This window comes from Amborella trichopoda, chromosome 1 (genome assembly GCF_054954075.1).
Source record: "Amborella trichopoda isolate Santa Cruz 75 chromosome 1, AtrichopodaSantaCruz75HAP2 v2.0, whole genome shotgun sequence".
Lineage (NCBI taxonomy): Eukaryota > Viridiplantae > Streptophyta > Magnoliopsida > Amborellales > Amborellaceae > Amborella > Amborella trichopoda.
Window position 1 is genome coordinate 54,814,758 of NC_142336.1, and position 27,975 is coordinate 54,842,732.

At 33.6% G+C, this 27,975-nt stretch overlaps 2 protein-coding genes across 42 annotated transcripts; one reads left to right on the forward strand and one right to left on the reverse strand.

The window, feature by feature from the left end:
• The first annotated feature begins 887 nt into the window (after window positions 1-887).
• Window positions 888-11,030, forward strand: LOC110007803 (B3 domain-containing protein REM16). 4 transcript variants are annotated; one of them, XR_016061538.1, is made up of 6 exons: window positions 888-905; window positions 2,841-2,997; window positions 6,335-6,713; window positions 6,810-6,955; window positions 10,439-10,765; window positions 10,860-11,030. XR_016061538.1 is itself a non-coding variant. In XM_020671104.2 (4 exons), the coding sequence occupies exons 1-4, from the start codon at window positions 2,905-2,907 to the stop codon at window positions 10,679-10,681; spliced, it is 861 nt and encodes a 286-aa protein (XP_020526763.1). In that variant the 5' UTR covers window positions 2,364-2,904; the 3' UTR covers window positions 10,682-11,030. The 4 variants fall into 4 exon arrangements, 1 of the variants encoding a protein (XP_020526763.1); XR_002282004.2 differs by lacking the exon at window positions 888-905 and having other exon boundaries at window positions 2,362-2,997; XR_002282005.2 differs by lacking the exon at window positions 888-905 and having other exon boundaries at window positions 2,364-2,997; window positions 10,451-10,765.
• Window positions 11,031-14,077: 3,047 nt separating this feature from the next.
• Window positions 14,078-26,514, reverse strand: LOC105421147 (uncharacterized). Of its 38 annotated transcripts, none has more exons than XM_088874913.1 (8): window positions 26,320-26,401; window positions 24,435-24,501; window positions 20,984-21,048; window positions 17,368-17,446; window positions 16,285-16,345; window positions 16,106-16,148; window positions 14,605-14,703; window positions 14,078-14,360 (listed from the first exon to the last, which is right to left on the reverse strand). In XM_088874913.1, exons 4-8 carry the CDS (start codon window positions 17,386-17,388, stop codon window positions 14,240-14,242), a joined length of 345 nt encoding a protein of 114 aa, XP_088731039.1. In that variant the 5' UTR covers window positions 17,389-17,446; window positions 20,984-21,048; window positions 24,435-24,501; window positions 26,320-26,401; the 3' UTR covers window positions 14,078-14,239. The 38 variants fall into 38 exon arrangements, 18 of the variants coding, with proteins under 18 accessions (XP_088731039.1, XP_088731024.1, XP_088731046.1 ...); XM_088874898.1 differs by lacking the exon at window positions 24,435-24,501 and adding an exon at window positions 26,083-26,223 and having other exon boundaries at window positions 20,868-21,048; XM_088874920.1 differs by lacking the exon at window positions 24,435-24,501 and adding an exon at window positions 22,929-23,220 and having other exon boundaries at window positions 26,320-26,392.
• Between the last annotated feature and the right edge of the window lie 1,461 nt (window positions 26,515-27,975).

Here is a 27,975-nt window from a genome sequence, read left to right on the forward strand (position 1 = left end):
TGTAGTGTTTTTTTATATATATATATATATGATTGCCTCAAATGTTGAGAACTTATATTGGATGTGGTTTTCTTATAGATGTTTTGTAGTGTTTTTCTATATATATATATATATATATATATATGATTGCCTCAAATGTTGAGAACTTATATTGGATGTGGTTTTCGTATGACTTTAGCATGATGATATTTCGTAAAGGTGCACCTCAAAACCCAGATCCAACATTACAAACTCCTGTGATGACTTGCAACTCCATTCTGCCATTGACTATAGATTCTGGAGCTCTAAATATAGTGCAAATGAAATTATTCATCGAAATGTTTGCGAAATAATTTGTATTATATCGAATTATTGAAGAGAAAATTTTGGCTCAACCACCAGATCATGAATATGAATATAAAAAAAATTGATTTTTGAATCTTAGAAATAAACTTAAATGGGGCAATTAACCACCATTCATTTTAAGTACACGGATAATGAGATCTCTACTACTTTTTGAATTGCACATTGATGGCCTGAAAAGACAACCAAAGTGACCTAGGTTGTGTTTTGGATCCTAAGTCTATCTGCAAGGATTTTTAGGAGGGACTACATTTTATAAGACATTATTTGAATTTGTCTTTTGAGTTGTGCCTTTTCTCTCAAATTGGAGGTAACAAAGATTTTCTATTAGTGCCTGCTCTGTCTTGCAACGCACAAACTTCTGTATCTCAACTCTCCCAAGATACTTTGATTTCCATGTCTGCAACTCTCTCTAATCTTGTCTTTTGTTTCTCCAACCATGCTGCAACTGCTCTTTCTCACCGTCCTCAAAAGTATGGAGTGAGCCATCTAGTGAGCCAAATCGGTGCCGCATTCTTCTTCACCCCTCTCATTCTTCATTGGACTCGCGACGGACTCAAAGGGTGAGCCTCGAAGAAGCTCATAAATTTGGAGGTTGTACTAATTCTAGTTATATTGTCCAAAACAATAAGATTTCAAAGCGATCCTATATATGAAAATAATAGGTAGAGTAATCCAATAAAATTTCAAAATGATAGTATAGAGTAACCCAATGAAAGATTTTTTATTTATTTTTTAAACCAAAAGCGTCATTGTAAAGAGCAAGAGAGATTCAATTATATCAAAGAATTAGGCAATTAGGAATTGAGTTTGAGATTTGAATTTGCTTAATAATTTTGTTGTGCTTTTTTTTTTTTAATTGTATAGGGAAGTTTGATTAATTTTATTTTATTGATTTATACAACATAGCATTTTGTATGGACCATTATTTTACGTATTTGGGTCTTTATGTTTTGTTTTAGTTGACTGTAATCCTAGAGGATATATATTTTTTTTCTTTGAAAATAATTCTATACTTTAGTTTATAGTTCTTGTTGTTTATTAATGTAGTTGTTGTGTTTAATATTCTTGTTGTTGTTTCATTTTATACTCTTAATAAATCTATGATTGTGTTGTGACAACAAAATAAGCATTGCTGTTGAATTTATTCAAAGTTCAGCAAAAAATTATCGAGTATTACTCTAGTGACACTAAGTCAGGCTATAAAATTATTATTCAATGGTTTTAATGTATCTATACGATGAATGCAAATTATAATCCTATATTTTGCCAAATTTACATAGCCAATATTTTCACTCCATTTTTTTAAGCGATCCGAAATATTCACGATTTTATAACTCACTTTGTTTTTTGACAATCAATATTTTTAACTCAATTTTTTCTTCTAACTTTTTGAAATAAAACCAATTTATTGTCGATGGTTTGATTTATCAATAAATTATTGAAAAAAAACTAACAATAGCTGGATAGCTATGATCATATAGGTAGAAATCCAGCCGTCAGATCTTCATCATGTGGTTTAGAATGTATATCATTTTATGAATTTTAATATTTTTTTCTAAAAAACAGATCATAATGAAATTTTAGACGTGTGTATTAAAAAATAAGAGGCACAAATAAAAAATATAATTTTTTTTTCTAAAATATAAAATGACTTAAATACCCTTAAAAAAATGATGGGGTAATTTGATCATTTTAAATTAGTAAAAATAAATTTTTTTATATATTTTTATATGGTATATATCAAAAATTTTATTTTAATCAGATTTATAAAAAATAAATTAAAATTTATTTAATAATGTACATTATGATATATTATATTACTATTCATTATAGCTAATTACTTTAAATTATTATCCCTGACTTCCTAACTATGGTCAATCATAAATACATTAAAACCATGCGGGAAATCCTTAACCAACTTTTGCGTAATGTTGCACCAGTGAAAAAGTTAAACTAAAAATCATGTAAAAAGGTGTATACGGTTTCCCCATATAAATCTCTTGATTGAAAGAGTGCGTGCAAAATTGGTCCTCAATATTATCTTCTTTTCATAGAAAACCTCTAAATTCTGGTTCAGATTATTCACTTTTGCAAGTTGTTTCGTTTTATCTTAAGATTTGAAGAATGTCCCTTTCGGTTAAACTCATAAACCTTAAAGCATGTCAGATAAATTCAGAAAAAAACAGCCGTTAAATTCAGAAAAATATCCAATGGCATGAGAGAAAAACATTAGGGCTTCAGAAAACTTAGACTTTTATCAAATAACATTTTACGTACGAAATTTGAAATGTGTTTACTAGTTCACAGTTTATAGAGAACTCATATTAATGACGATTAGGGCTTCAGATTGTATTTAGCTCAGAGAGACAGTGAGAGAGAGAGCGCCATTAGCGTTTAAAGGAATATTACGTACAAATTTTTAAAAGTGTTTACTACATTACTGTTTGTAGAGAACTTATGTAATGAAGATTAGGGTTTCTTATATGCATCTATAGGTTTGAGAGAGAGAGAGAGACATAGAAGAGAGAGAGCACCTTGTCTTCGTTATCACCGTGCAGGATGTATCAAGAAGACAGATTTTGTGTTCACGATGAGGAGGACGGTGGCCAAAGCTTCTTCAAGATCATGCTCGGCAATTTTTCCAAGCAACTGGTAAAAACCTTGAATCATGCCCTCCAGCTCTTTCTAAAACTTTCATGGCTGTTTGAGACTCGCTCTAAAACTTGCATGGCTGTTTGAGTCTTTCTCTCTCTAAAATTTTCATGGTTTTCATTCTCTCTCTAAAACTTTCATGGTTTTTTGAATCTCTCTCTTTCTGATTAGTTATTTCTGTCTCTTGTTTTGCTTTCCTTATTTTCTGTTTTTTTACTGAAGAGTTATCATTTGTTGTTTCTTCTCTGCTTCCCTTTCTATTGATGAGCAATGGACGCATAGAAGTAGATCTAAGCTTATTAATTTCTCTTACTTTCTCTCTACACTCTACATAACTTGTCTTTTTTGACAATGTTCACAGTATAACTCTCTCTTCTTCCTCTAAAAATCTCATCCCCCTCTCTCTCTCTCTCTCTCTCTAACTGGAGACCAAAGCCCCATAAAAGCATTCAAACCTGCGACTTAGGATCGGCATGGACCTTTTTGCCTTTTCCCCTTGTTCTTTTACAGTTTTACCTTTAAAAAAAGAAAAGAAAAGAAAAAGTAAACTTTTGAGAGCACATTAACTTTTTATGGTAAACTTTGACATACTCACTTTAAAGAAGGATTGTTTAAACTTCGGATTTTTTATCTAAAATTTTAGGGATTTATCATCCAAGCCAGGTGATGAAAAAAAATTCAAACTTGAAATTTACTTTTTTTTTTGGGATGTTTTTGGCACCGTTCATATCTAAATTGACCCTGTACGCTTTACACACCCAGAAGGACATTAAAGAGTCAGTGTGCTCTTGCACCTTTTCACCTGTTGACTCGTAGAACATTTTTCCAAATATTATATCAAGGGGTTTCTATGAGTCCCAGAGTCATATGCAGAAATGGCCCCCCTTCTCCCCTTAATAATTTATTTTTGAAATTACCTTGATTTTTAAGGAATATACCATCGCTAGTGGAGATCATTAATGTATTAAAAAAAAGTAGAAAATAAAAGTAATAATTTTTAGGAAATTTTTTCAAGGCATTCGTTTTACCTTTTCCTCGGGGGGATAATCACTTATATCCATCATTAGATAGATGGTTTGCACCCCAACACATAAACTATTATTTATTCTGACTTTTTTTTATTTTATTTTTTTATTTTAATATTTTTGTACACAAAAACACGAGGAAAAAGAAAAATAGTAATTTTTGGGTGTGAATATTAAATAGATGGGTGAAAATGGAAAGAATCTCCAGATGAATAATGCGTGTAATTTTTTTTGGCTAGGAAATCTGATATATTTTTTTAACGATTTTCCTAAATATTCTTTTAGAAAATAATGAAATGAAGAGGGAAAAAGTTTTAATTGAAAAGGTCTGCTATTCTCGGTTATATTTTGCTCTATTTCAGAAATACATGGGCTTTTTTAGGTGGGAATGGCAAATACATGGGTGAAAATGGAAAAATGCCGTGCTTAAATATAACATGTATGAGGGAGTACAACGTACTTCTGGGGGCGCACACTATACATTTACTTCCTTGAGCATTGGAGCTAGTCATGAGTATTTCTCAAGATTTACTTTAGAATCACTAAATGGGTATTTCTAAAGGGTGCGGTTTGTATAGAGCTTAGGTTCTAAACAATCAAATTAGAGCCTACCTTCAAGTAGTGTCGAGAAATATGGTTTCGCTACTGAAAATCTTTGTGATAGCCTTAAAATATATTTTCATATTTATTTGTAAAGTTTATTGCTTCAAAAATAGTGTAGATCAACTGATCTATGAAAACTTGAAAATCGTGAAAATTGATTGTCCAAAACTGCATTACAAAATACACTATTTCCAAAACTGGAAATCGATTTTTTTCTCATGTCCATACATCTTGATGTCGGGATGATCAATTTGAAGATATTTGAGCATCAAAACAACCTCTTCTAGTGAAATTTTTTAGGTAGGCTCAAATTTGATTGTTTAGAGCCTCGGCTCTATATAAACTTCTCCCATTTCTAAAAGAACCATTTTTTTTTTAATTTTTTTTGAACTTTCTAATCCTTCCAAAGTTAGACAAATCTCTTTTTTCAAACTTTAGCTTTTAGAGCTATATTTTTTCATATGCACATAGAGTATGAATATTTTCCTCTCTCTCTCTCTCTTTTTTCCTACGACTAGCCTTGCTAGATAAAGGACATCACGTGCCTAAAATTTGAGTTCCACAATTACTCCTAGATAAAGTTTTACTCGAGGGAGTGAATGGACAATATGCTCCGGTGCTTGTGAGAGCACATAAACTTTTGACAGGCAATTTTTTGCACGGATAAAATGGTATTTTGTTTCATTGGTTCATTATTTGCAATGCCATAATGTACTATTATTTGAAGTAGTATTGTATTGTAGATAATGATTTTTTTTAAGTATTACACAAAAGGTTTGTATGCCATGTTAGTACTCGAATTTCTACAGTGCACTAAGCACCTTCCCAACCATCTGTCCCAACAATAGATGGTTTGGCCGGTGGGTGTGCATTTCTATGATGAAAGCGCATCAAATTTTCTGAGTGAATCTGAACAGCAGATCAACACCCCTTTGCCGTCCCTTGTTGACATCTAATAGTTGGGGGAGGTGTTGGCAACGTACAGGAAACTCAAACATTAGCACTAAAACTTTTTCTTATGCAATTGTCAAGTGAATTCTGGCATGATTAGCAGCATTCATGGCATTTTTATGGGTGTTTCTCTTTAAAGTTTTAAGTTTAAATCATATAGTAAAATGAATCATCTTACACATGATTGTAGGTCAAGTTGTCAGATGCATGTTAGTAACTTGGTATGCGTGTGAATGAGCTTTTGCTGCTTTTCTTGTATGTCAATAAATTCTAGAATTGAATAACTTATAGGAAAACAGGATAGAGATAAAAAAGAAATACAAAGAGAAAAACTAAAAGAAAGAAATTATGAGAAAAGTAAGATTTGATAGAGAGTAGGAAGCCATCCAAAATTTGTTTAGAAAGGTTCATGTCATTCTTGTGTATATAACAATGTTCTAAACTTAGGCAAGTTCACTCTGCACTCGGAATCCTCCGAGTTACTCTTACTCGGTATGGTGCTAAGTTCATGTGAGAACGGGCCAAACTGGGCTTTTTCCTGTATTTTATTACCATTACTTGTACAAACTCGATGAAGTCCTTGACATACGTGGCTTAATCAATAAGGAAGACTAAAACTCCTGAGCCTGCCAAATCGTAGCCTTGTTTTTTAACATTGGTTTATAAGTAAGGTATCATGTTACTTATCAAAAGAAGGGCATACTATTTCATCTTTTTCATACAATGTAGTGGTTAAATCAACTTTTGTATTTTTTTAGTTCATTCCACCAGCTTTTCGGCATAACTTCAAGAAAATATTTCATGAAGCTGTCTTGGAGGGCCCAAGTGGAAACAATTGGAATGTTGAAGTTGAAGAAGTTAGGGGTGCCTTGTGTTTCTCTAGAGGATGGAAGAAATTTGTCAAAGACCATTCATTGAATGATGGAGATTTCTTAGTATTTTACTATGATGGTGATACTCATTTTCTTATCAAAATATTTAATAAAACTGGATGTGAGAGAGAGGATGCATTCGATGTTGAGTGCTTTGAGAAACATAGTCCAGTAGAGAAAAATATGCCAGATTGTCCACTAGCCATTGTTGAAGCATCTGAGAACCCTCTTTGTATTGCTGAAAAACAATGGTCTCCAAAGAAGTGTAAGTACCTGTAGAATTATCTGCCATGTGACTGTAGAATATTTTATCAATGATTCTTTTGTTATTGATTTAATTTTTTGCTTGACAAACATGTAGGGCATCGCACATATACTTCAACCACGTCACCGGTCACTGAGAAGCAGAAGGAAGAAGCAATCCAAAAAGCCCAATCATTTAGGACTAATTGTCCGCATTTCGTCGTGCCTATGAGGTGCTCATTAGTTTCCACCACATTCATGGTGGTGAGTGTTTCCTTCTTTTTCCCATGAAAATTGCATGTACTTGCCTTCCATGTTATTGTTTTACCAAAACAATTCAAGGAAATTTTTTCCAAAAATTTTTATGTAGGAAATATTTTAAACTAGGTTTTTATCTGTTTTATAGGGCACAATGTATCAATCTATGAACAATGATTGAGTTGCACACATTCTAGTATACATATAATAGGGTAATATTCTAGTGAATGTAATGTGTTATAACTATTAGCATAAAATTCACAATCTAGTTTTTCACATTCTTTATTTTTCATAGTTCAAATAATTTTGTTCTAACATGGTTGATATATTCTGTAGTCATCTAATAATCTTCTTTTGTCTGAGGAATTTCACTATTGTATCATGAATTATTCCTCTCGTCTTAGTTTTAGTAATGCTTGAAACCTTGCATGCCAATCAATTAGGCACACATTTATTAAGCTAGACTTGTTATTCCTTCAAGTTCAAACATGAAATTGTACATCTTGATTGTAAATTTTTTGTGCCCAAGCTTCTGGGAGGTTGACTCTAAAATTACACAATGGAGGAAGCTCTGGTTCCGTAAGGGGAGCAGGACTACCATTACCCAGGCATGCTTATTTATCACTGAATTCTATCATATAAATAAGGAAGCCAACTTGTTGAGCATGTTATCAAACATGGATATGGATAGGAAACGAGTGGTTAGTGCGTTCCCTTAACTATCCCTTTTTTTTTTTTTTGTTATTTAGTCTTTTTAATCCTTTTTCAAAAAGCTTTCTTATTCAAGGGATATATCACTAACAAGTATGTCAAAAATAATACATGGAACTGTATCTATTTATCTGGCTATCTATTTATATATCCAAAACAAAAACTTATATTTTCAGCAGTAGACATCTAGGGAAGGTGGTACATCAAAGTAAAAATGATGACAGAAAGTTACCCTTCTAAGAGTATACAAAACAGTTGTCCATGCTACTATAATGGAACAGATGAATGTCATTAGTACAAAAAACTAAAAAATGTCTTAGATTCCCTTCAAGTTCCATATGATAGTCTATTAGTTCCCTTCAAATTAAAACTGGTTTTTGAGAAAATAAGTCAATGGGAAGAAAGTTTGCTTAGAGATTATGGCACTAATGTGGCTTACCATTAGTTACAGTAGTACCATAAATTGTAACTGGAATAGAGTATGTTCAACTCAATTGCAATGAAGTGCTATGGGATAAAAGGTGTGCGCCTTGATCACCCAGACGAGCATGGAGTCAAATGGTGCTACTGAGAGTAGGAGATAGGGTGTCTCACGGTACCTTCTCTCTTAGATAGGTTACTTTGTTTTTTTCAATTGTGTTTGTAAAAGAAAATACATTTAAGGATACTTTCTATAAAACAAAAGCTAATGTACAAGAAAAAAAAGAAGTTGAAGAAACAATTTAACAACCCTATTCAGACATTGACCCGGAATTTGTTGCTTTCCAAACGTTATTGAATATAAGAGAGATATTTGAATGTATGTCAAGTTTTGTTTTAGTCACAAACCAATTCAGATGAACTCACGCTACGTCCTAGGTTCAATTCTTACCAAGGGTAGGGGCCCTCTCCCCACTGACTCACCCAAAAAAACAAATTCAGATGAACTCTTCCATCGTAGAGGAGGATTTTACGAGCTACTGACCCAATTTGTTCCATGAATTTTTCAATGTACGATATCTTCTATCTTAATCAAGACATGGAAAAAAGACCATCAGTTCAAGATGACTATATTTTGAATAATAATCTAAAAGTACAAACTACTATGCAGACCATGAATCTGTCTGAATTGTGACTATTGTGGAGATACTGTGAATCATAACTATTTGTTGGAACTGTGACAAAATGATTTGTTGCTATCATATGACTTTGTTATCATATCATTTGTTGTGTCAAAATTTTTGCTGCTCTATGCTATCTGTCAATGTGAAAACCTGATTAACATATATTTGCTTGGAGCTTGGCCTCTTGCTATTCAATATCACTATTCTCTTGGATTGGGTTGCTAGAGAATATGCTTATGGGAATGGAGGTTGGGGAAGTTTTTAGGAACAGAGAGAAGAGTCATGTAGTCTAAAGGGTAGTTTGAGCTTATTGGTAGAATGGGTTTCTTTGGTACCATTCAATTACTGTTACCTCTATCTGATTGTTTTAAAAAATATTGTTGCAAACTGAAAATTCTACGAAATGTTGGTAAAATGTAAACTTATTAGAGATTAAACCTATAGTAATCACATGGATAAAACTAGTGTGGATTTGGTATGAATGCAATGGGGAGAACTATTGAAAGCTTTCGTATTTAGGTTTGTGTGGATGTTCCAAAAGGGCACTTTTGAGACCGATGAATGATCCAATGCCAAAAAGAGTTTTATTTGGGGGAAGAGTAAGGTGCTACCTCCATTAGAGGTCTTGCAAAGTTCACCAAGATCATGTTGGTATATGTCTTATGATCACAGTAATGGTCAATTTGTCGATAGGCTCTTAGAGAGTCATATTAGGTTGGTAGTGAGGTGACCAAAGAAAGAGGATCCTTGGGGTTCACTGTAAACAAGTTTGGCTTGCTAAGGAATTCAAGACATTGATTCAGTGAGTATTCTCCTTATGATTTTAAATGCCATCATTTTCATCTGAGGAGAAAATAAAGGACATTCTAATGTCATAGTGAAAACAATTGTCTTCAAAATCATCTATCATTCTTGTTACTGGAATGCAATATTGTTACTTTTCAGCAATAGGAAAGCCAGCACTTAATGTCAGTTACCTTTACTCCGAGAAATAGGAAAACCAGCGTCCAATGTAGTATCAATGTGTGTACACGCATGAAGGATTGGTCTTGTTACAATGCTATAGAAGGTAGAAGGTAATTAAGCAATCTATGGTATTTGTGCATGTGTGTGGAGGAATTATCTTGCATGTATATCAATTAAGAAAAGCAAAAATTCTTGCATTTCTAGAAGTGCTATTGAAGGTAATCAACAAATGTTTGTTTTGGGAAAGTACAGCACAGAAGGTAATGAAGCAATCTAAGGTATTTGTGCATGTGTGTGGAGGAATTATCATGCATGTATATCAATTAAGAAAAGGAAAAATTCTTGCATTTCTAGGACTGCTATTGAAGGTAATCAAGGAATGTTTGTTTTGGGAAAGTACAACACCATAGTATGGTGGACTATACTATAACCAGTACTCGGGTTCTTTATCCACACCCCATTTTAACAAAGGAATGGTTGGTGATGTTTAAACCCACAAGATGAATGTCCCTTTGGACCCTGTTACTATAAATCTCCAACCGTCCATCAGTGGCAATAGACAATGGATATAGCTATGGAGTACCATATAACATAGTACACCAGGTTATTTCAAAATTTCATGATTATTTCCCTTTTTGTTTATTCTTGTTTACTATCCTTCTTTTCTAACAAGTTTAGCATTAAGTTGCTTATCTTTGTGCATGTCTAGACAATTCCACAGAAATTCTTAGCTTTGAAGGTCTTGACAAAGGGCCAGGATATCACACTCCAAGTTCCAAAAGTGAAAAATTCATGGCATGCGAAGATGACATGGACCAGGGGAGTTACTAGAATTAGCAGTGGGTGGAAAAAATTTGTGACCAGTAACAATTTGAAGGAAGGTGATGCATGTGTGTTTGCGCTTTCTAGGGCGAGGAATGACACTTTTAACATACACATTTTTAGGGCTTGAAATGGAGCATAAAAATAGAGAAGCACCCCACCAGCCATTCCAAAGTTTACCAAACCAAGCTATATCATATGGCTAGTTGACCAGGTAATGTGATAGTTTGTTCTACTTCTTTACTTAAATCGACATTGAACTCTTGTATGGACTCCTATAATTGAACATGGGCATTTCTTTTTTTTAGGAGGAATGTAGTGTGACTTCTATGACTTTGGAAGACTTGTCTACTTGGAGATGAGAGGCCCATTGGTGCTCTATGTTGAGGTTAAGTGTGGTTGTTGGCTTGAGTATGGATATTTGTTTTCTTAAGGAATTTGTGTGGAAAACTTATAATCTTTGGTTTTGTTTGCTGAAAGATTGTCTCATTTTCTTACCTACTCTCTATCTTTCCCTCTCTCTCTCCCCCTAATATAATTGCTTGTATGTAGCCGTATGTCAATAAAAAAAATTCCATAATGAAATGTTGCAAGTCAACCGAGGCTTTTGCAGAAAACATTTCTTCCATTCCATCGGGTATAACCCTTTCTTCAACAGACGCTTTTTAGGATCTGGGGATATAACCCTTTCATCCCACCTAGCAACCTCAGGAGAAACAAAAAAATTCAAATTCATGTTTGAAAAAAACAGCATTTTAAGAGAGAATGGAGACCATCCAATATTCGAGAATGTTTAAAAACTCAAAACTCTCTTCTTCTTTTTTATATCTAAATTATCTAGTTATTCACTTGGATTGCAAAGTCATAGATCAAAACAACCCTCCTAACTCTTTCGGCGAGGGTTTAAGATAGAATGGAGACTTTCGGCGAGGGTTAAGATAGAAGGGAGACTATCCAATATTTGACAGTGTTCAAGAACTAAAATTCAATTTTTTTTTTTGTAAATAATAATCTTATGGTACTTATATAGATCCCAAATTTATAGATAAAAACAACCCTTTTAATTAGCTCTTTTGTGAGGGTGTAAGTGTATAGCATGCTGCCATGTGAGAATGACATGCGCTCGCTTATTGTAAAATTATAACTGCATTTAAGGACGGGCGTTATATGCTCTCTTATTGTAAAATTATAGTTGCATTTAAGGACGGGCAATGATTTCATCCAACCGTTATAATAATAATATGATGCAACAACCTTAAAAAACTATCTTTTAACTATTTGTTTGATTCAAATTTTGAAATATATACTCTTTTCATTTTAATGAACAATCACAAAGAAGAAAAACTTGAAAACACAACTTAAAAAGTATTTTTTTAGCCCAATTAACATAGACCGTTCATTTTGGTGAGATGTTTAGATCTAGGTCTTAGAAGGTTTTTTTCATTTTCAACCTTTTTGGTTTTTTTCATTTTCAACTTTTTTGGATGGCTTTATATCATTAGATAAACAATGTTAAAAAAGAAAAAATAATTTTGAGTTTATAAAGGCTAAAATCTTGATATTCACAAAATGAATGGTCTAGATTCGTTTTTGGAGGGAACTCATTTTGACCATATTTAGGGTTTAAAATAAATTTTTTTTTTTTGGTATTGATTATTGAGATGAAGAGAGTGTGTGCAAAATTTAAGGTTATACAAATACCATAAACATGGTTTCTAGAAGTATCATTAGATTATACTATAATACAACCGTTGCATTGGATCATTGCTCTCACATATAAGCTTCAATTGAATCAATGCACAGACAAATTTTAGATAAAATAATTCAGACAAAAATAAAACACACTCTGAATCGTTCAATCAAAACAAGATAGCCCAGTGTCTAACTGAAGAAACTATTCACCATTAGGCTACAATCTGGCGGTAGTTTTTCACATAAGCTCGTGTGTATATGTGTGGAAAATCTATTGCGAGTAGCCAGACTTAATAATCCAACTCAATTTTTCATAGATTTAGGATGTAAAACACATCTTAAATCAAAATACAATTCTGGCTTAAATCCATCTCTTTGCCGCTTTGAAAATGGTCCAGATATACGTGAAGAAGCATAATAAAAAACAGGGCAAAGAAAAGTTAGAAAACAAAAATTTATGCATCTATATTTCATAGTTCCATTCTCTCTCCTCTCTCTAGAAATCTCTTCTTTCTCTCTAGCTCGATACCAGGCAGTGGAACATGCAACCTAGGATTTGAGATGGACCCGAGGGCTTAGGGGACAAAAGAAAAGAAAAGCTTGTTCTTCAATTACTGTTTATAGGGAAAAATAAAAGAAAAATTGTTTCATGCAACAGGGGCTGCATTTCTATATTTGTGGTCCTCTAGGTATAAAGCATCCATATTAAAGTTGGATGCAAATAGGTGGCCCATCTAAAAACAATTGAAACTAACGGTCCAATTTTTTTTAATATAATTATTATTTTTAATTGTCAATTTATTTACTTTTTCATATTCATGATCTCTACGTTAGAGATTACATGTCCTTGAAAATCAGGTCAAAAGATTCATCTCAAAAATAGATTTCTATGAGGTGACTCATTTCTAAGACTCATAAAAACCATGTCCAAAATAAAAAAGTTATCAATGGGATTGGTCAGCCTATTTGGTTTTCTAGGACAAACTTCAAGGTTCAAACCTTCGATCTCCCTCACCTGAACCAACCAATATGTCTACAACTTATATGAGTATTTTACAAAATGTTTGTATCTAATCCGAACAATTTATAAGAAAGGGGCTGGGTAGTGGTGGCACCCCGATTCTCAGTTCCCACGTTGTGGTGTCCAATCCCACAGACACCTTCAAGGACACATTTTATTATTGGATATGTCAGCAGCAAGTAAATGTTCCAAAGGAAGCTAAAAGTCAGATTACAGGAGTTCATACCACCTTAGTTTTATTGTCGCATGTTTCTTTAACTCAATCGCCCAAAACTTCCCCCTCGTAATAAATCCCATCCACTCCTCTCTAAGCAATAAATAAATAGAAAATGCAAACTAAAATCAACCCTTCTTTGTCTGCCTGTGACGTTGTTGCCAATTTCAGGAGAGCTCCATCTCCAAAGGTATTTTACACACCATCAATATCTTTGGCCATTCCCAAACTTCAGGTTACCGTCAATCCCACAAACAAAATTTAAGCTTTGCATTTACCATGCTGCATTTTTGTTTCTTGATGACTTTTGCTGCCACAATCTTTTTATGATTCACCAAGATCTCCTTGAAGATGACCCAACAAAAGAAACACAATGGTTTCCTAAGAAGTGTAAGTCCCTCTAGAATTATCTATGTGAATGGAATAATATTTTGTTATTGATTTAATTTTTCACTTGACAAATAAAAATACATTTAGGGCATGATACATGTACTGCATCACCATCACCGGTCACTAACAAGCAGAATGCAGGAGCAATCCAAAAAGCCCAATCATTTACGATTAATTGTCCCCACTTTGTCGGGGTTATGAAGAGGTCATTAGTTTCTACCATGTTCATGGTGGAAAGTATTTCTTTATGTTTCCGATAAAAAATTTTATACACATGCCTTTACATACAATTTCCGATAAAAAATTACATGTTCTATCAAAAAAAGAAGCAAACACTCACCACCATGTATGCAGTAGAACTAATGTGCGCCTCATACCAGGACAAAGTGGGGACAATTAGTCCTAAATAATTGGGCTTTTTGGATTGCTCCTTCCTTCTGCTTGTCAATGACCAGTGACGCAATTGAAATACATGTGTCATGCCCTACATGTCTGTTAAGTGAAAAAATAAATCAATAACAAAAGATTATTCCACAGTCACATGGAAGGATAATTCTAAAGGGGACCTACGCTTCTTAAGAGACTGTTGTTTTTCATCTAAACGAAGTGGGTTCTTAGAGACCCAACCATAGATAATACATTGAAGATCCAAGGAGTTCAAATCATCAAGATGACCCAACAAAACACAATACATAGACGATCCTATTTTCAGAAGCAATTATTGAAGAAACCATGCCTTAGTGGCAGAGATTGTTTAATGTGCGAGACAGACGCCACTACAGTCGAGTTTGGTGGCAGATGGAGTGAGGGAGGGAAACAACTTTCTCTCTTCTTTCTGGACTCAAAAGGAAATCAGCAACCACGTTAGGCAGCATTCTGGATAAGAGAATAACAAAACCAAATTATCACATTAAAAATTATCCCAATCTTACGCAAAGAAAGAAATGTTGCAGATAACACAAAATGATTGACACAAAGAGGGTCCCCAAGATGGATATGCACAACTCTGCTGCAATTTACGAGATATTACCGGTCATGGAAAAAATCCAGATGTTCTCCAATAACAATAATGATTTTACCAATAAAATAAAAAAATTGTGCCATGAAATAACAATCTATATTTGGGTTCAGGTATGTTCCTTTACCTCTCCTTCTTATAGGAAGTTATTTTGAGTTGAAGATTGGAGTCTATACATTCTAACAAATGAGATATGACTTTACATTCAGCACAAAAGCCACTCAAATGTGTGTACCCAGTGTTTTGAGATTTAAGAGGATCCTGGACAATCATAAAGTTACATAAAATATATTCTTAGATGTTAAAGGCATAGAAGCCAATCAAATTTAAGAGGAACATGATCAAAAGGGAAATTACAGAAAAGATAACTTTTTATTGTAATTTTCTTTTTGAGAAATTTCTGCAAAAATTTAGGTGTTCAGATTTTTAAACTTCCCACATTCACCCAATATAATGTTTCACGTGCGAGACAGACTCCATTGTAGTAGTTTCAAAGCACCAAGATGACCCAACGAAAGAAAAGAATGCAATTATTGAAGAAACCACGCCATAGTGGCAGAGATAATGTTTCATGTGCGAGACAGACTCCCCTGCAGTCGAGTTTCAGAGCACCAAGATGACCCAACAATAGAAAAATACATCGGAGAGCCCATCACATTTTCAGATGCAATTATTAGAGAAACCACGCCTTGGTGGCAGATGGAGTGAGGGGGAGAGAGAGAGAGATACCAGAGATGAACTAGGTACAGAGTGCCAAGGAACATCACGAAGACTCCATTTTTTTTTGAAAAATTATAGCTAAGCATATCCATTAAAAAAATGTGCAAATAATACATACAAGCAGACATGTAATTTTAACTGCATGGGCTTCGGTCAATTACCACCATCCTACAATCCAATCATATAAATTGTCCCTCATTGAAAATATTCAATAAAGGCCCTGCAAATCCCAAGTTCCTACACCAAGTTCCTACACTAGTTCAAATCAATTTAGATTTTCTCCCTTTCTATGTCCCCTATTTTCACTTTCTACTGATCTTAATAATTATACAATATATCCCTCATTGCTAATAAACTATAAAACATGCAGTAGATGATTTACATTCATTAACAGAAACTAACCACTTCCAATTTGTAAATAGGCTCAATCTAAGTAGCTAATTACATTTCCCTGAAGCAACAAAGCTATTTTATATCATCTTTATGGAAGCTTGGATACCTCATTTTTTGTTTTTTCCTTTTTTTGGACAAGAACAGAGGAACTGCCAAAATAAAGATGGTGGAAATTGGTTTAAGAGGTGGCTCACAAATTTGCAGAAATCTATGGAACTTTTCATGGATTTTCAAATGATCCATCAAATAAACACAAGTGTCACATCCAAAAGGAAAGAAACTTACCATTAGCAGCCTTTGCTGCTGTTACACCACTATCACTGTCAAAGATGCCGAATAGTCCAAACTACATACATAAAGGTGTCAGTAGAGGAGAGTTAGGAAAAGGAATGCCAAATTGCAAAACATTATAAACAATACCCTATAAGTTCCTTCATTTAAAATAAAAATTGTAACATTACTTTTACCCTTCGTAAAACAAATAACTCTATAAGTATTCTAACCACTTTTCTAAATATTTTTTCAAATTTTAAAAAATATAAAAAATCCTAGAATCCCTAAAATAACTTAAAACCCCAAAAAAAACAACCTTAGAAATTCCAAAAAATACATCCTACAAATTTAATAGAAAAAATAAGATACAACTTGTCTTGCTCTAATACCAATTTGATGTAGGAAAATAGAGAAAAGAGGCCCAAAACAGTTCAATAACCATAAAAACAGGCCATATTCAAGTCGATTTGGCGTTCCTTGTACAAAAAAGTGACCACAAAACCCTAGATAGGTCTTGCAAGCACTATTTGCAGTCTGTTTTTACTCTTCATGCCCCAAAAGTACTAGAAATCCTAACACCGTAGGTTCTTTTATTGCATTATGATAAAAAAAGGGACCAAAACTACCCCACTTAAGTTAAAACAATATAAAAATACCCCATAAATCCTTGCACTTAAAATAGAATTTGTCCCTTCACTTAAAATAGAATTCGTAATGTTACTTTTACTCGTAATAAAACAAGTAACTCCATAAGTATTCTAATCACTTTTATAAAGATCTCCTAAAATCTTAAAACAATATAAGAAATCCTAGAATCCCTAAAGGAACTTAAAACCCCAAAAAAAATTAACCCTAGAAAATTCCAAAAATATATCCTCAAAACTTAATAAGAAAATTTCCAAAATAAGATACATCTTGTCTTGCATCATCAACTTTGCATCACAAGTTCTAAAGGATCAATTCAAGAAGATCAACTATTGCAATAAAACGAATTACTCACTATGCAGACAAAATTACCATGAAATCTCCTTCACATCTAAAAATAAAATCTAAAAAAAATCCCAAAAAACATAAATCAAGGTCATTCTTCATTACCTGGTTCGAGATGTCAATCATTCCCGATGCTTACAGTTCTTCGTAATCTGCGTTCAAGAACTTGCTCGACCATAACTTCCTGCTCAGACCCTTTTTCCCAATCAATACTTCAATACATATAACATGCATAACTATTGTACCATAAGTTCTTTTTTTTTCTATAGCTGCCAATGAAAAGGTCATGGCTTACGTAAAGTAAATAACATGGAGGACTACAGTAGTAAAGGCTCTCAGAGTGGTAATACGTGCTCGAGTAATTGCTCAAATGAATATTGTAATTGTTGAAAGAAGCATATCAGCAGTGTCTGAGTGCAGGAATACGAGTTAAAGAGGGGCATTTTTTGGATATAAAATGGCTACACGTAATCAAGGACTTTGTCCTTAGAGAGACAATGTTGCTTTTCTGCAAGCCCTCTAGATAATCAAGGACCATAATTATCACAAATATTGACAGAATGTGGACCATCATTATCACAAATATTGACAGAATGTGGACCATAATTATCACAAATATTGACAGAATGTGTAATATAAAAGGGTGTGGTTTCTATAAGGTTGCAACCTTAAACAATCCAATTAAGGCACACTTCCAAATTTTATCATAACATGTAATTTTGGTATAAAAAATTATTAGGGTTATCTTAAAATCCATTTTCATATTTAATTATAAAATTTTAAACTCTAAATATGGTTAAAATCAAGTAGATCTATAAACATATGAAAATCTTGAAAATGAATGGTCTAGATAATGTGTTGGAAGGTGCACTATTTACGGGACTCAAAATATTCTTTTGTTTTTTTTTATATTCATGCATCGATGTCGAGATGATCAATTAGAGGGTTTTTCAAAATAAAACAATCTTTTCTAATGGATTTTTGAGGTGCATATATAATTCTACATTTTAAGGTTGCAACCTTATATAAAATTTTTCCAATATAAAAAGGAAAAAGTTTATATAAGGTGTCAGCCTTATATTATAGACATAAGGCGCACCTCAAAAACCCACTAGAAGAGAATGTTGAGATGCCACTAACCCTCCAATTGATCATCTTGACCTCGAGATATATGGATATGGGGAAGAAATGATTTCAAGTCCCGAAAATAGTGGATCTTGCAACGCATTATTTGGATCGTCCATTTTAAGAAATGTGAAGTGTTCATAGATATACATATCTACATCATTTTTAGGGTTTTAAATTTCATGATTAGGGGCAAAAATAAATTGTTAGGCCACCACAGAGATTTCCAGCAATAGAACTACATCTTTTGGCACAATTTAGTAGTACTTTGCTTGTTTAAGGTTGGCACCTTATACAAACCAAACCCTTATAAAAAAGCATTTTTCTACCCCTTTTACCTTAATAAATTACTTTTCCACTACATTACAAAGAATTATGAGGCCTGATCAAATAATTGAAACCTTAACCATGGAGTATAAAATAGCATGAGATAAAAAATCCAAGTTTCTTTGGCATGTGCTAAAAGTTGGTGATCCCATGCAAGATTTTGAGGAATTCCAAGTTCATGTAATAATGGCACTAGGAATAGATCAGTGTTCAAAAAGGTATAGGTGTCCACCTAGGTGTTTTGGGGGCTTGGCTGCCTAGGCGGCCGGATGCCTGCCTAGGAACAGGGACGGGTGGACCATTAATTAAGAAAAAAGTTATATTATAATTATTATCCATTAATTAATATCTATAAGATTTGGTTTTGGATATCAAATATTCACAAAATATCAATTTCATCCAAAGTTTATGACTGTTCACAAAATATAAGTCCAAATTGGTATATGTTCCATCTAAAAATATGTACACATATCAAAAAAGTAAAACAAAACTAAGAGGATATCAAAACATCACATATCGTACAAAATAAGAACCAATTATTTATAAAACAATTTGATATAGGACCAATTTCTTCGTTCAAATGAGTTAATAATCAATAAATCACAAAAAATAAATAAATCAATCTTTCAACTAAAAAATGAAAATATATCACAAAAGGAAATTTTTTAAAAAAAAAATTAAATTAAATGATTCAAAACATAATACGTTATAGCAAAAAAAATCAAAATATTCAGATGTCATACTGAAATAATACTCTAAAAATATCAAAATCAAATCTATGTTGGTGCAAACCCCATCTATTGAGTCGCCAAAAGTCCTCAAAATCGACTACTAGAAGCTCCAAAAATACCCACGAACTATTGCCTTTGTTTTGGGAAGAAATCGAAAAAATCGAAAATGTATCGATCATTAGATAAATCACAAAAGAGAGGTTTTTCGGAAGTTTTTCTCTCTCTAGATGGCACGGATTTGGTTTTGGGGGTTTAGAATGTCCCCCAAAATTCTTTTTCCCCCTTTTTAGGGGAAAAATGACAAATTTTGACCCTAGTCAGAGTGTTTTTTCTACCATTTGACAAATTGTCTCGAGGCAGCACCTAGACGTGAGCTGCCTAATTGTCCCGCCTAACTAGCGCCCAGACATTTTAGGAATTTGGCCACCTAGGAATTTTCCAACATTGGAATGGATGTAACTTATCATAATCTAAATCCTGAACAAGATGATACATTGGAGAATAACTATTACAGACCTATTAGTCATGTTGGTATTGTAACACTCCAATAGGAGTGGTGCATCAAAACTTCAAAACTCGATGCTGCCAAGTGAATGGCACCAGTTATTTTTTCCTTATACATTATTGAAGATGCACTTGATGACATTAACTAGACAAATAACCTATGTAACTTCAAAACTGACAGAATAACAAATTCGTAATGAAACCCCAATACAAGCCATCATTAGCCTACAAGTCAATCATCCAAAACACGTACAAATGAAATAGTCTACTCATGATAAGCTATAAAGAACCATCATACGGATCTCAACATGGTGAACAAGATGTTCTCTCTCCAGATAACTTTTTATTATTATTGAAGAGTCATGCATCATTTGAAAGATATACTAGTTCACCATCATTTGTTATATTAAACTTAACCCCCTCAGGCTTAAGATATTGATGAAATCAATACAATCTACTGTAGACAATAGGACAAACAATGTCTCATTGGTATTCAAGACCCATGTTGGAAAAACCAGGCGATCTAACCGGTAACCGCCCGGTTAGATCAGAACCGACCACTTGCCAGTTGCGGTTTTGGTGATCAACCGGTATTTAAAAAAAAATTCAAAGAAATATATATAAAATCTAAAAAATAAGGAATTTGATTTGTAGTACATTTTTTAAGATTCTTTACATTATGGTAAAGATTAGAAATTGTTTTGGTCCTTAAAACTCATTTTTATATTGTCCCATCTTTTTCGAAATTTTTTAAAAATACCCCTAGGCAACTTTAAAATCTATTTTTTTCATTAATTTTCAACTTCATTTGAATGTGTTTTCTTTTAATCATTCTTTATATGCTTTTCATATTTTAGTAGATTTTTTTTGTATCCTTTTTATTTTTTTCAACAGTTTTTTGACCGCCCTGGGACTTACTCGATTAGAATGGTTGAATCGGCCGCTTTACCGGTTAGGCCGGTTAAACCACTTTTGGCCCCATGTCCGGTTAACCATTCCAGTTCGATTTTGCGAACACTGTTCAAGACCCATACCTTGCTTAAGCCAACATCAACTAATGTACCGGCAGGCATCGAAGATTTGGCTTTCATGGTTATACCTGTGCAGTGGATTAACAGGTCAAAGCGATGCCCCACAGGTTCTGAAAAATAATCAGGAAAGTTGCACATGGATATCTTCTACATCATGACAATTGCAAAATAAATTACTCTCATATCTGTAAATAACAGGAGAAGTTAATTTAAAGCCCCAAATATATGAAGTATAAAAGATTCTTATGGCATTGTCCAAATTATTCAAATTTCACAACATCCAATATAATTTCCATTGCTGAATCTTCCATAAAGTATTCTCAAACTGAATGCTTTGGATAGACAAATATAAAAAGGGCAAAGGTAATAGCCCTAATGTTCAATTACAACATTACTCATTACGAGAAATGTACAAGTAGGACACTATAATTGTAAATTGATATCTTCTAAATACCAATCAAACAAGAAAACATGGATACCCTCATCAAGACATTTGTAAACAACTTATCTTTAGTAGGGAAAGGAAACAATATTTTTTAAGTCTCATATTATCATCATCATCATCATCATCATTGTAGCCTTTTTCAAATTAATTGGGGTCGGCTATACAAATCTTGATCCACCATTCTGTTCTATTAAAGGCCATACACCCTCAGTGTGGCCATAAGTCCCCATAATTTTTCGGACCACTTCCAACCACGTCCTTTTGGGCCTGCCCCTTGCCCTTTTCAGTCCTTCTACTTGAACTAACTCGCACCTCCTAATAGGTGTTATACTTGGTTGACACCATACATAGCCAGCCCACTTAAGTCTACTCTCACTCATCTTATTGCTTATTGATGCCATACCTAAATTCTCCGGAATTGATTCATTTCGAATTCTATCCCTTCTTGGCTTGCCACTCGTTCCATCTCAACATCCTCATCTCCGCTACACTCATTCTATGGGTATATTATTTTTTTCCGCTCAACATTTTGCCTCGTAGAGCAAAGCTGGTCTCACAGCTGTCCTATAGAACTTGCCCTTCAGTTTCACTGGTATGCAGCGATGCACATCTCCACTTTACCCACACAACAATTTGGTGAAGCAAATTCACACTCACTGCTTTGGTGTAAACAAGGGCAAAAGCATAGTTGTTGGAGACGGAAGTAGGATCAGTTAGGGATTTGCCAAACCGTCCTACAATGGAAGCTCCCTCGGGTTAGGATCGGTGTCCGTAAATGAACAAGACAAGGAACGACATTTTTAGGTTTATGGGAACGAGATTCTATGTCATGGGGTTTGATGTTTTGACTAGCATGAATCTAAGCTCCACTATACATAAAAATGAGGTTGTCAAGTAGAGCTAGTACGAGTTCTCTTTGTTAAGGAATCGAGGTTTAAGTATGCCATATAACAGGTTCCTCTTGCTCTAATATCGAGATTCTAAACTATATTTGGCATATGTTTTAATTCCTAAGTATCACTCTCGGGAATGGTTAACTATGTCAACTCTTGACAGGGAGAAGAGGCTAAAGCCACACCTCGATAAAGAAGTATCAACGTCTTATCTTGCAGTGCTTGAGATGTTGTACCCAGACGAGAATGAGAGGGGCAAAATATGACAACACATCAATAATTTTGTATGCAATAAAGCAGTCTTCTTACTCCTGACATTCATTTTTTACAGAGGAACAATGTTAGTTATTTCGTGGCGGGATCTATATGGTGAGGTCCTGAATTATATTCACTAGTTGTTAAGGTGTTGTCTCAGAGTGTCAACTAATCATGTGCTGAGAGGTGTTGGAGTGCATATAATTATATTTACAATGTTAAGCGGAACATGTTAAATGCTCAATGCTCCAAGTCATTGGTTTATGTTCATCACAATGATAGATTGTTAAGTAGACTACGATCAGACTATGCGGAAAACTACAAAGGATGGGATGTTCATCCTGATGATGATCACCTCGAGGATGATGTTGGGGCATTAGAAGCATGAGGCGACCGCATTGATGCGGATGATGAGGCTTCTCAGAGTGCTCCATTACCAAGGCATGTCCCTCCCACTACATCTTCACACCATCACATAAGTTTGGCGTGCATCATTCCCTCGGAGTCCCCAGCAACTCAGTATCCTACTACTCAAAGGTCACCTTCTTCGAATGTAGTCTCCTCTGCTTTCATTGTTTCTCAAAGGCTGGCTTTCCGAAAGGGCAAGAGGACAAGATGAACTTCTCTCTCTCTCTCTATCTCTCTCTCTGATGTAAAAGAAGATTTTTAAAGAGTGAAATGAAAGCATATATTCGCATCTCACAATTAAGAGGATCCATCATTGTAATTTAAGAATCTAAAAAAATAGGACATCATAAATACAAGATTTTAAATGAAATATATATTCTCACAACTAAGAGGGATGGCTTACACAATAAAACTTAATAAAACAATGAGTCACTCTAGACTATGCTTTGTTCAAATTAAGAATCCAAAATAATGAAACTTTGTGCTATGCAAAAAAAAGACTGGATTTTAACATCAGGGAACTTATGATTCCTAAATAATGAGAACTTGGGACAATGGCAATCTCTAACATGGAATCATTTGTTAATGAAAGTAGATCCCATAAACATGTAACCCAAGATTTTAATGTACTAAAACCTTGGACCATGGTTGATGGGAGCAGGGATCTATTTTGAAATGGAACTGGATTTCACTGATGGATGGAACGTGGTCCCCTTTTTTTGGGAACGAGATCCCAAGATCGAAAAACCGGAGTCCCTACAATATCCCTTGCAAGAACCATGGGATCGAGATTCTGGAGCGGAATCGTCACCCCACCCACATGGTTCCCTTATAATAGTCCTAGTAAATAAGTACAACATTATACATAAGAGGTCATGTCTACAAATTATAACAATTACATTTGAAACCTTGTCATCCCTGTAAAGCAAGAGAAAGTGATCAAGGGTTACTAGCTCAGCCATGGAAAATGAATACTGGCTTTTCAGAAAGGATTTAGTGGAAATGTCATCAAAATCGTGACTTGGTTTCCACATTTTAAATTTTGATACCATGCAAAAGGTCTCCTATCCCATTCAGAAGTTTGATTTTCATAGAAAACAGAACTAGATGCAGTATATCAGGACAGAGAACAAAGCAATGGTATTAACCATTGTTAGCCAATACATAAGGCACAAGAAATGAAACAAAATTCAGGGGTTATCTCCCCACCATTAACATTAACTACCATTAACATAAAAATAAATAAATCAATAACAAAAAACTTCACGTTCAACCACTAATGGCAACTAAGAATTAAATCAAAGAATCAAAAGAAATCATTCCCTGTGAAAAACAAGAAAGAGGATTTAAAATAATACTACTATACACCTAGCTTTCATAGAATAATTTGACAGAAAAAAGAACATCAAGCAATCAAGTAAACATTAGATAATGATATTTAAAATAGAATAACCTTTTCTAAATTCCGACCATTCACGCTTTCGCACATGGTGAGAAGCATCTAGAGGGGGCAAAAAACCCTAACAAACAAAGACCAAAATGGCTCAGCTTTTAAATAAATACTTGATAATGTTAACTAGTGCCTTACTAAAAACAAATAAACCATGCTATACAAGAAATAAAATCCATACCACATATTTTAAGCTACTATGTTTGGGAAAGGGGCTACACCTTAAATATTGGGGCATCTTGAGATACTGAAGAATTTTACAAGGAATGGTGCCCCACTCGAATATAATAAGAATGATGATAATGATCTAGAAAGAGATGATCATGATAAGGATTAACATAATAAGGATTTAACATGATATATTGTAATCTCTTTGTATGGTAATATCTTTCTATCTGTACATATTTGTGGTAAACACATCTTTGATTGAGTCATGGATGAGTACATAACTATTATAAATAGAACCCACATCCCTCTCTATGGGTGTGGAGAATTTACACAAACATTGTTATCTAAATTTCTTCATGGTACCATAGCAATGAGGAGGACCTAGAAATCTGGAAATCTAGAGAGAGGAGGACCTAGAAATCTGGATATCTAGAGAGAGAGATAGCAATGAAGGACGAGAGCTGAATTTCAGAAATCTAGAGAGAGAGAGAGAGAGAGATAGCACTGAAGGATGAGAGCCGAATTTTTTTAATGCAAAGTTTTTGAGGGATGAGAGCTGATGCAAAATTTTATTTTGAGAGATGAGAACATCAGGGTGAGAGATGAGAGCTGCTGCAAATAAATAAATAAAAATTGGATGCAAAAATTTTGAGGGACGATACAAGAGCTATTTGATGAGGGAGAGCTGATGCAAAAAATAAATAGAAATTGGATGCAAAAATTTTGAGGGACGAGACGAGAGCTAATTGGATGCAAAAATTGTTAGAGGGACGAGACAAGAGCTATTTGATGAGGGAGAGCTGTTACCAAAAAAAGAAATTGGATGCAAAAATTCATGAGGGACGAGACAAGAACTATTTGATGAGGGAAAGCTGATGCCAAAAGAAAAAAATTGGATGCAAAAGTTTTCGAGGGACAAGAGGAGAGCTATTTGATGAGGGAGAGCTGATGCCCAAAAAAAAAAAAAAATTTGATGTAAAAATTTATAAGGGACGAGAGTGGATGCTAACAAGAACAGAATTTTTTTTTTTTCGGTAATCACCCATGTCGGTCAAGGTGAAGTTTTTTTTTGCTCCCTAAATTTCTTGATAATATTCATCATTGTCATTCGGTAAAGTTGAACCAGAATCCTTGGATAATGTCTTTTTATCATCAAACACTACTACCTATTCACGAGAACATGAAAATCCGTGCATGAATTAGTATATTCTATCTCAACAGAGCCATTGTTCCTAACTAATGGAAACCAGCCAGTAGTATTGCCTAAGCATGACATTATTCTAAACAAAACAGAGCATAGATTTTTTATTGAGGGTCACACCAACCATGGTCTATGGAAACCCATTTTCATCTGTACCAACTTAGCCAGAAAAAAAAAAGACCACACAGTAAAGGTTCATTATTCACCAGCAAAAACATGTGATACAAATTGAAACGCATGAAATCAACAACTAAAGCAGTAACATGTAACATTGAAACGCACCAAATCAACAATTAAACTTCTTGGACACCAGATTTCAAGTTTGAAAGCGAAAACACCATATATCTTCATCATCCAAGGTCTAGAGCATTTTCCACACAAAAAAATGCATATTTGCCAACTCCAGCTAAAAATCCAACGCTTCTGATTCCAGAAACCAATGGCAAGAACTGAAGTAGAATAAACCCAGAACCAGATTAATCGAGATGGAAACTACGAAGTTAAGAAGGGGAAGATTACCTCATCAACCCTAAAAATGGCTGCTGGAAGAGAGAGAGAGCGAGGTGCATGAAAGAGCGAGGTGAACGAAAGACGGGGAATGAACAGAAACCGACCGGCTAGATCGGTACAGGAAGGTACGGATTCCGGTTAAGGCCGGTTTTTTTGGTACTAGTAAAAATTCGAGGACCTTTAAAAACAATGAGCACCAAAACCGGCAGGTTCGAGTTCGAACCAACAGTTTTATTTCAAAATCGGCCGATTTCTACTAATCGGTCCGGTTTTCTCACAAACGATATATCGGACATAACAGTATTCTATTAAATAACGGCCGTTATTTCACAAAGAAGCTGTTATTTGGGGCTGATTTTGACTCTAAAAAATATGTGTTCTTTGGCTCATTTTAGGGTTCTTAAAAAAAAAAAAATTTGTTTCTTAATAAAATTATGGTCTTTTTTTTTATAAATATATTATTTGTGATGAATATGAGAAATATTAGATTCTTTCTTTTTAATTTTATATATTTTTGGTGACCTTGTTGGATTGTTTTTAATATTATATTTTTTTTTACAAAAATATGTCTTTTTGTGATGAATATGAGAAAAAAATTTCTTTCTTTTTAATGTTATATATTTTTGGTGAGCTTGTTGGATTGTTTTTAATGTTATATATATATATTTTTTTTACAAAAAGATGTTTTTTTTATGAATATGAGAAAAAAGTATTTCTTTCTTTTAGATGTTATATATTTTTGGTGAGCTTGTTGAATTGTTATATATATATATATATCTATATACAAAAATATGTTTTTTATGATGAATATGAGAAAAATATTTCTTTCTTTTTAATGTTATATAATTTTTATGAGCTTCTTGAATTATTTTTAAGGTTATATTTTTTTTTACAAAAATAGGTTTTTTTTTGTGATGAATATGCGAAAAAAACTATTTATTTCCTTTTAATGTTATATATTTTTGGTGAGCTTGTTGGATTGCTTGTAATGTTATATATATTTTTTATAAAAGTATGGTTTTTTGTTCTACTTTCTTTTTCCGTGTGGAAATGTGGAATGAGTTTGTGTTGACTAAATAGTATCAAAACATTCACGTTTCTTGATTAAGTTTACACTGAATTCCTTGGGCTTTTGATAGGAAATCATAGGACGTAGTAAATGTACTCTATTTTTTTTGTTACATTTCACAAATTTCCAGCCACATCTAGTTTGGACTTTGGAACAGTTACGACCCCGTTTGCCTTTCCCCTTATTCTTTTACCTAAAAAAATGTAAACTTTCTACTTATTCTCCTTATAGTGGACAACATAATATATTAATGATGGAGTTTCTATGAGTAAAATTCACCTTAAAGAGATTCTCACTCAAAATTTTAGAGATTCATCATCTAAGCCAAGCTGATTGTAAATATAAAATAATAATAATAATAGCAAAATGATCTTGTAAGACCTTTCTACACTCATGTCTATAAGACTCCAAAGGATCCCCGTTAAATTTGATACAGATCTTTAGAAAAATCAAATCCCACACTTATATTATAACTTTTTTATAGATCTGTACCACATTTAATAGTGGTCTTTTAAAATTCTACACACATAGATGTGGGAGGGTCTCATATGATCATTACTATATATATATATATATATATATATTATGTTTTTGAA